This window comes from Zosterops lateralis, assembly GCF_965231275.1.
Source record: "Zosterops lateralis genome assembly, chromosome: 31".
Taxonomy (NCBI): domain Eukaryota; kingdom Metazoa; phylum Chordata; class Aves; order Passeriformes; family Zosteropidae; genus Zosterops; species Zosterops lateralis.
The window spans coordinates 2,347,113-2,356,126 of record NC_139791.1 but is presented as its reverse complement, the minus strand read 5'-3'; the positions used below and the strand labels follow the sequence as shown (position 1 = coordinate 2,356,126).

Genomic DNA, 9,014 nt, shown 5'->3' with positions numbered 1-9,014 from the left:
CATTGGAAGCCCATACACCTGGAAACACTTGGTTCAGTAACTCCTCACTAATTTCCTCTTGAGCCTCCATAGCTGTCAGTATTGAACTCAATACTTCCGTATATTTCTCATCATTCACCTCCAGAGTAACCTCTCCAGTTTAAACAAAATGGTTACCTCTAATTTCTCAAATAGATCTCTCCTTAGGAGTGAATCCAGAGGAGTTGGGCACGTAGAGAAATTTATGGATGTCCCACTGTTTTACATATCTGTATTGGAGTGGCTTGCAAAAATATGCTACTTCAGGTTGGCCAGTTGCTCCCCTTACCCCAACAAAGTCGTTCCTCACTGGCACCAAAGCTTTATTTAAAACTGAAATTGTTGCCCCTGTGTCCACCATAAGTTCCACCTCTTTCTTTTCCTTCCCCAGTTTCATTTTTATAACCAGTGGATCTCCTGGGGTAAGATCCTCCAGTCCCACTCAGTTGCTTTTTGTTCCAGCCACCACCACCTCCTGTCCCTGGTTCCTTTTCCCATTTCTTCTTTGTTCAGGACACTCATTTCTCCAGTGTCCAAATTTTCTGCAAACTGCACACTGATCTCTGCCCAGCTGGGGTGGTCCTTGCCTGGGTGGTTCTTGTCCCCACCTCCCTTTTCATTCTTCTTTTACTACTGCCATTAACTTTCTCATCCCTTGCTTATACTCTTCTTTTTGATTGCTGAAAACCCTCCATGCCTCATCTAAAAAGGCCTCTTAGTTCCTTCCCTCTCCTGATCCCATTATTTTCCTCTCCTGTTTTGTTTCCACACAAATCTCTTCTTACATTCTTGTACAGTCTTTTTTCAGTCTTTTCCTTTTACTCTCCAAATCTCTGGGACTACATGTGATCTTCCACAAAAATATGCAAAAATCTCTAGTTCAGGCTCTTCTTCACCCTGTTCCCCACACTGAGCACAAGCTCTATGTCTTCTACTCAAGGAACAACACCCCTGCTCTCCACAGGACCCACACTTAACCAACACCCACGACTGATGCTGCCCTTGCCTGTAGAAACAGATGGTCCCACTCCTTCTGTTCCTCTGGATATTCAGATCTTCTGGTGCAGGCTGCTTTTAATCTAATGCAACCACATTCCCTGCAGAAGTCCCATATTGTCTTTCTAAATAAACCTGCTGGTGTCCCCTCATCACCCAATTACATTTGGGGGTCACAAACTCCCAAGGGTCAAGCCCAAACCACTGGGGAGAAGGATCCCTTCCAGTTGTCTTGCTATGATTAGAGCGATTGTCACCAATGCACTATCTATGGCAAGGCACACTGAACAAAAAGCAATTCTCACAGCAAAAATATTAAGATAAACAGCACTAACCTAGAACAGCATTTATCACACAAACCCTAAACATAATAATCACAACAAAAGCATGAAAACAAGAAACAGTAACTAAAAAAAATATAGCATTTATCAAGTAAACCCTAAAGGCAATATTCACAACAAACAATTCCTATAGAAAGCACTCCATCAAAGTAGAACGCAAAAACTCTTAAGAACAGAATTCCTTGCAGGAAACACTAAACAAACCCTGAAAAAACATGTGGTAAAAAGAAAATATGAACAGTAAAATGCAAAGAGTTCAAAGAGTTCTCTCGTGCACACGGTAAGGAAGGAATATATATATATATGTGTAAGCCATAGTTTGATGCAATTATGACTTTGGACACAACATGGCAGTATTACCTCAACAATAGAGCACAGCCCCCAAACCCACGGTCACCTCACACAAACTTTCAGACAACCACAGTGTTGCCCGATCCGAAGAAGACACAAACAACGGAAGTCATTTATGCGGTGCTTTATTGAGGGCCCAGGAGCCTGTGGACTAGCGTCCAAAGACAGAGCCCCCTCTCACAGAAAAATCACAGGGTTTTTATATGTTTCTTTACATGATTTCTTCATCATAACAAATTCTTACTTCATTTCTACTACCTGGTACAATAATCTCTCTGACATTTAAGTTTCTGCCAAAAGGTACATTCCCTAGATAAATGGATACACTCCTTAAGATAAGTGATTATCTCTTAGCTACACTGCTTACATTACAAAATCTGCTATAACAGTTCATCTGCAGGTTACATGCGGCCTACCAAGCCTTAGCATGAGTACTACTAATGTCAATTAATGTCAACTATTAAGGTTCGCTACTATCTTAATACAGTTTATTGAATCAAATGGCAACAACAGAACCAAACATGAAACACATCAGAACATTTAAAAAACTCACACACACAACCAAATAGCAGCAATAAAACAGGAATTAGCTGAATTCACCCCCAGAACCTCTTGTGGCTGATCCACAGTCAGCAAACCCCTCCCCGCTGCCTTTCTCTCAGTCAGCGGTTCCTCCCGCTGGCCGCACGTCTGGCCCAGCGGTTGCTTGAGACCAAACTCACCAAGACCCTTCTTGTGTGCCCAGACATCTCTGGGCAGCTCACCAGTGGTCTCTACAGGGCCTCCTCTTGAAAGAAATACATACCATTTCTCTGCTGAAAGGTCATTGTCTGCTCCAGTGAGCGACCTGAGAAGTGGAATTCCTTCCAGGGAAAATCCCAGGGGCACCTTAGGAAGTCTGTCCCCATGGCCAGTCCTATGGCTGGGCAGAGAACATCCCTTCGTGGTTGCTGAAAATGACACATGCAAAAGACTCTAAAACTCAGAGACAAAGTGAGTTTTAAAGGAGGTATGTGATTTATTCAGTGCAGGGTGTGATGTGGGACAGCTCCCAAAGGCATGTGCAGCCCCTCACTCACTCACTCACTCACTCACTCACTCACTCACTCACTCACTCACTCACTCACGTTCCCTTTTAACCTCTAAAATGTTACATATGCATCAAGTTTCACAATACACCTGGGCATATTCATTCCTTGGCTCCCCCCCTTCCACTTCCTATGCTAATTGTTTTAGCATTCCTTTGTGCCTGTGCAGTTGTCTCTGGTGGTCGTCTCGGGGGTCTCAGGGATGAAGGAGAATAGTCTTCCACTGACCCCCCCTGCCTTGTGCATGCCCATTGATCCTCTGGTCATAGTCCAAGCGTAAGGCCAGGTTTATCTGGTCCTGGGGACCCAAGGTGCCTGTTATCCCAATATCTCTGGAAATCTTGTCTTCTTATCTCCTGTTCTGGTAAGCATCTCCCCTCCATCAGGCATCTTTGCATTCCTCCTTCCTGTTCTTGCACATAGTCCTGTCTCTTCCTTTGAATACACATCATCTGAATGCGTACCCTATAATCAATATCTTCTAATTTCTGTGATTAATATCCTCGAGTTTACAATACCATGTTCCATGAGAAGACAATTGAAGGAAGACAAAGAGCTCCTCAGGGCTTTCTGTGTTTTCATGAGCCCCACCTGATGTTTGAGGCTGAGTGCACGAGCCCCAGGCAGTGAGAGAAGGTTGAAGAAGCTGCTCAAGGAGTCAGAAGCAAAAGTCCAAGTCCCTTGGAGCATCCCTGGGCCCCAGGGAGGGCAGGGAGTGCCAAAGGCTCCCCAGGGACTGGTGAGAGCAGATCCTTGAGGGCAGGATTGCAGGGAGGCCAAGGCTGTGAGCAGGGAACTGCAATGCTGAGCAAGGCCTGGGCTGGTTGGAGGCAGCAGAAAGGCCAAGGGCTGAGCCCAGGGCTGGGACAGCAGGGCCTGTCCCTCGCGGGTGGCTCGGGGCTCCCAGTGGGGCACTGGGATGGCAGGGGCAGAAAGGACAAATGTCCTCAAGCTGCAAGCCCTGGCAGCCTCCTCAGGGAGGGGCCAGGCAGAAGCAGAGAAGGGCTGGTGGGAGATGTGGTATTCAGAGGTACAGTGACCATGCAATTACTGAATTTTTAAATATTATGTGAAAGAAGGAGAGGCATTAATAGAACTTCTACACTGGACATAGAGAGAGCAGACTTCATCCTAATCTGGATGCAGATTTGGGGAGTGCCAAATCAAGTACTGATTTTTTTAAGGGGAAACAGCCCATCAGAACGAGGATGTCAAGGAAGCATGGACACACTTCAAGAAAGAAATATTGAAGGAGCAGGAACAGCCAAAGTTTGTGCCAAAAAGTGAGCTGGCAGGGAAAATTACTGTCCTGGCTGGGTATGGAGCTTTTGCAGGAATTCAGAGGAAAGAAAAGATGGTGCATCACATTTAGAAAGAGGAGCAGGAAACTCAGGAAATGTTTAAGGGTGTTGTTAGATCATGCACAAAGAAAACTAGAGAGGTGAAACCTGAATTAGAATTTAACCTGGCTACTTCTGTGAAGGACAACAAAAATGTTTTTATCAATACATTAATGGCAAAAGGAGGGGTATAGGGAACCTCCATTCTTCATTAGAGGCACATGGTAACAAAAGATGAGGAAAAGGCTGAGGTACTTAACCCCTTCTTTGCCTCAGGTTTCAACAATCAGACAGGTTGTCCTCAGGACAAGTGCTCTCCTGAGCTGGTAGATGGGCACAGGGAGCAGAACAGGCCCCCTGTAATCCAGGAAGAAGCAGCTGCTGACCTGCTGAGCCACTCAGATGCTCACAGGTGTCTGTGGGACCAGATGGGATCCATCCTAGGGGGATGAGGGAGCTGGTGGATGAGCTCCCCAAGCTGCTCTCCAGCATTTCTCATCAGTCCTGGCTCCCCAGGGAGGTCCCAGAGGACTGGAGGGGCCAATGTGAGCCCATCCCCAAGAAGGGCTGGAAGGAGGATCTGGGGAACTCCAGGCCTGTCAGCCTGACCTGGGTGCCTGGAGAGGTTATGGAACAGATAACCTTGAGTGCCATCACAGGGCACCCACAGGATGGCCCAGGGATCAGACCCAGCCAGCGTGGATTTCTGCATTTGCATTGATGGTCTGGATGAGGGGATTGAGTCCACCATCAGCAGATTTGCAGGGGACACCAAGCTGGGTGTGAGTGTGGATCTGCTGGAGGGTAGGAGGGCTGTGCACAGGGCCCTGGACAGGCTGGATCCAGGGCCCAAATCCAACCATGGGAGGTTGAACAAGACCAAGGGCCGGGTCCTGCCCTTTGGCCACAACAACCCCTGCAGTGCTACAGGCTGGGGACAGAGTGGCTGGAGAGTGGCCAGGCAGAAAGGGAACTGGGGCAGTGCTGGACAGCAGGCTGGACATGAGGCAGCAGTGTGCCCAGGTGGCCGAGAAGGCCAATGGCCCCTGGCCTGGATCAGGAATGGTGTGGCCAGCAGGAGCAGGGCAGTGATTCTTCCCCTGTGCTCAGCACTGGTTGGCAGCACCTCAAGTGCTGTGTCCACTTCTGGGCCCCCAATTTAGGAAGGACATGGAGGGGCTGGAGCATGTCCAGAGACGGGCAACAAGGCTGGTGAGGGGTGTGGAACACAAGTCTTGTGAGGAGTGGCTGAGGGAGCTGGGGTTGTTTATCCTGGAGAAGAGGAGGCACAGGGGAGACAAGGTGGTTTTAGGGCACAGGTTGGACTTGATGATCTCCAAGGTCTTTTCCAGCCTTGCTGATTCTGTGATTCTCTGAAACCACCTTTGCAGCAGTAGAGGGATGAGTCCTGGGCCTCCTCTTCAGAAGGTGCAGCAGCCCAGGTCCCTCAGCTTCTCCTCACAGCCCCAAAGCCCATCCTGTCAGTCCTGCAGAGCCTCTGCAGCCCCTCCTCATTGCCCAGAACAGGGAGCCCCACAGCTAGACAGAGCAGCCCAGATGTGCCCCCCTGGCCTGTGGTGCCTCTGGCAAGGGAACAGCACCAGGCACTGCAGGAGCCTGCAGACAATTCCTGAAGCACTTGGAGGATGATCCTGCTCCTCAAGTGATGTTCTCATGGTGTGATGCTGTTTGTCCCCAGCCTGCCCAGGGCCACCCTGGGGCTGCTCACGGGGCTTTTCTGTGCTGAGCCTTGGCCTGGGCGTGTTCTGGAGAGAGCCTGGGCAAGGAGCCTGGAGCCCCCAGGCCCTGCCCTGAGGCGTCAGCGCTGCCCCAGCAGTGCCCATGGCCTGTCCCTGCTGCAGCCCCGGCACTGCCACCCCCAGCCCTGTGCCCGGCCCCGAGAGCCCTCAGGCCCTACAGCAACACCAGGGCCAGGAGGGCAGCGGGGCAGGGCCACGGGAGCAGCACTGGCAACACCAAGGGCTGCTGGTGCTGGGCACAGCTGCTGTGCCAGCCCTGATCTGCCCCAGCTCTGCACACAGACATTGCTGCTGCAGTGACAGAGAAGGGAACAAAAGGGGGATTCCCAGTGAAAACTTTGTTGGGAAATCCTTTTTTTAGTTTAAAAGGCACTGAGAGCACAGCTTCACATGAACACAGTCTGGGGCCACAGCAAAATTGGAGAGAAACTAAATAACAAGTGGCACAAACAGTGGCATTGCTTTGTGAACACTACTGAAAACTAAAAGAAGGAACAAAAAACCAAAACCAAACCAACCACAAATGCCATAATTATCAGTTTTTTTACAAGTGATTTGCAGAAATTGCCCAGCAATTTAATGTTTCTGAATTTGGCCAGTGATCAGTGTCCACACTGCAGCCTTGAGCTCCTGGTTCCTCAGGCTGTAGATCAGGGGGTTCAGGGCTGGAGGCACCACTGAGTACAGAACTGACACTGCCAGATCCAGGGATGGGGAGGAGATGGAGGGGGGCTTCAGGTTGGCAAATGTGCCAGTGCTGAGGAACACAGAAACCACAGCCAGGTGAGGGAGGCAGGTGGAAAAGGCTTTGTGCCGTCCCTGCTCAGAGGGGATCCTCAGCACGGCCCTGAAGATCTGCACATAGGAGAAAACAATGAACACACAGCATCCAGAAGCAAAACACGTACTGACAGCAATAAGTCCAACTTCCCTGAAGTAGAAATTGGAGCAGGAGAGCTTGAGGATGTGTGGGATTTCACAGAAGAACTGGCCCAGGGCAATGTCATGGCACAGGGGCAGGGAAAATGTATTGGCTGTGTGCAGCAGTGAATAGAGAAAGGCGTTGGCCCAGGCAGCTGCTGCCATGTGGGCACAAGCTCTGCTGCCCAGGAGGGTCCCGTAGTGCAGGGGTTTGCAGATGGACACGTAGCGGTGGTAGCACATGATGGTCAGTAAGAAATACTCTGCTGACACAAAGAAAATAAAGAAGAAAAGCTGTGCAGCACATGCTGTGTAGGAGATGTTCCTGGTGTCCCAGAGGGAATTGTGCATGGCTTTGGGGACAGTGGTGAGGATGGAGCCCAGGTCGGTGAGGGCCAGGTGAAGCAGGAAGAAGAACATGGGGCTGTGCAGGTGGTGGCTGGAGGCCACGGCGCTGATGACGAGGCTGTTGCCCAGGAGGGCAGCCAGGGAGATGCCCAGGAAGAGGCAGAAGTGCAGGAGCCGCAGCTGCCTTGTGTCTGCCAATGGCAGCAAGAGGAAGTGGCTGATGGAGCTGCTGTTGGACATTTGCTGTCTCTGGACATCCCCACCTGGAGAAGGAGGAAAGAGTGACATTTGAAGGAAAGTTTCTCACAATAAAATCAAAGCCATTTCACATTAACCATTCCCTGCCACTAAACACCTCTACCTTGTTTATGCCTAGGAGAACTTCCTTCACCTTTGTTGCTGGAGCCCTGATTGCTGCTGGCCAATGTTCAGTGAGGAGACAGACCTTGACCTGCAGGACACCTGGGAGTCAGCCCTGAGCCCCAGTCAGTGCAGGGGAACAGTGAGGGCAGGAGCCAGTCCTGGTATTTCAACTTGGATAAACAATCTCCTCCTAAGGCACAGAGGCTGCCAGGGGCAAGGGATGGGGATTGCAGGAGGCAGAATGAGAGATTCTGGTGCACCTGGGGAGAACAGAGATTCCAGTGAGGCAGGAGGATTGTCTGAGCCTTAGTGCAGACTGAGGGGAGCTGCTCTGTCCCTTTCTCCTCTTCCCAGCTGCCCTGGACTTGCACCTTTCTCAGCTCCACTCCCATGTTACCCTGGAAAGCCAGGAGACACTGCTGAGAGCAGAGGGATCCCTGGCACACAAAGCAGCTCCTGCCTTTCCCAAAGTCAAGGAGAGTCAACTCATTCCCAGCCTGCCAGCCTGCCCTGCCCAGACCTCCCCGGGGCAGAGGGAGCTGGGACACCCCATTGCTGTGCTCAGCCTGCACAGGAGGAGCCCAAGGGCTGGGCCTGAGCCTGCAGCTGGAACTGCCATTCCCAGAGAGCCCCTCAGCAATGCCAGGAGCACCTGGGCAAGGCAAGGAGAGAGAGAACTGGGCCCTGAGGAAAAGCCTTTCCCTGCCCAGCCCTGCACAGCCCCTGCCAGGCAGCAGCAGTGCAGGACAGTGGCCCTGAGGCCCTGGTCAGCAGGGAATGGGCACATGGCAGGAGAGATGCCCTTCATCTCTGGGGCTGCTCTGCCGGCCCAGGAGGGGACTGAGGGCCCCGAGGCCCCGGGCTGAGGGCTGTGCTGGCTGGAAGGGACACAGGAGCTGTGCTGCTCAGGGCAGTGTGTGCCCTGCAGGGCAGGGCCGGCAGGTGCCACATGTCCCCTGCAGCAGGGCTTCCCTCAGCACTGCCTCCCTCCCTCCCTGCCCACGGCTCTGCTGCTGGAGCTGTCCCAGCCCGAGCTGTTCCTGTGGGCCCGGGCTCCTTCCCAGCCAGTGCTGCCAGAGCCCAGCCCAGCCCCTGGGCCAGCTCTGCCCTGCAGCTGCTCGGGGCTGCAGGGATTAAAGAAGACCCCCCCCAGGCCTGGGCACCATGGAAAGGTGATGCTGGATGGATCTGGAGACTGGGGAGGTGGAGGCACTTGCTGAGGTTCCCAGGAATCCTCAGTGTGATGGTTTAGGAGCCTCAGCCCCTGCTCTGCCCTGCACATCTGAGTTTCCATTGTCACCAAGCTGAGCCAGGGAAAAACGGGAGCACAGATTGAGGAAAGCAAAGACTTAAGCAGGAAAGTCCTGCCCTAAATGAGCTCATGAAAAGTCCTCTCAGAAATGACCTCGGCATACCTGGAGCTCTCAGCAGCGCTGGCACACACAGCACCCTCTCCAGAGCAGCAGGACCTGCCCTGGCAGCAGTCAG

The 9,014-nt window shown here is 51.7% G+C and overlaps 1 protein-coding gene across 1 annotated transcript; it reads right to left on the bottom strand.

The window, feature by feature from the left end:
• Positions 1 to 6,470: 6,470 nt before the first annotated feature.
• LOC310920692 (olfactory receptor 14J1-like) lies at positions 6,471 to 7,058 on the bottom strand (the record flags this gene model as incomplete). Its single annotated transcript, XM_083880750.1, has 1 exon — positions 6,471 to 7,058. The coding sequence occupies one exon, from the start codon at positions 7,056 to 7,058 to the stop codon at positions 6,471 to 6,473; it is 588 nt and encodes a 195-aa protein (XP_083736876.1).
• Between the last annotated feature and the right edge of the window lie 1,956 nt (positions 7,059 to 9,014).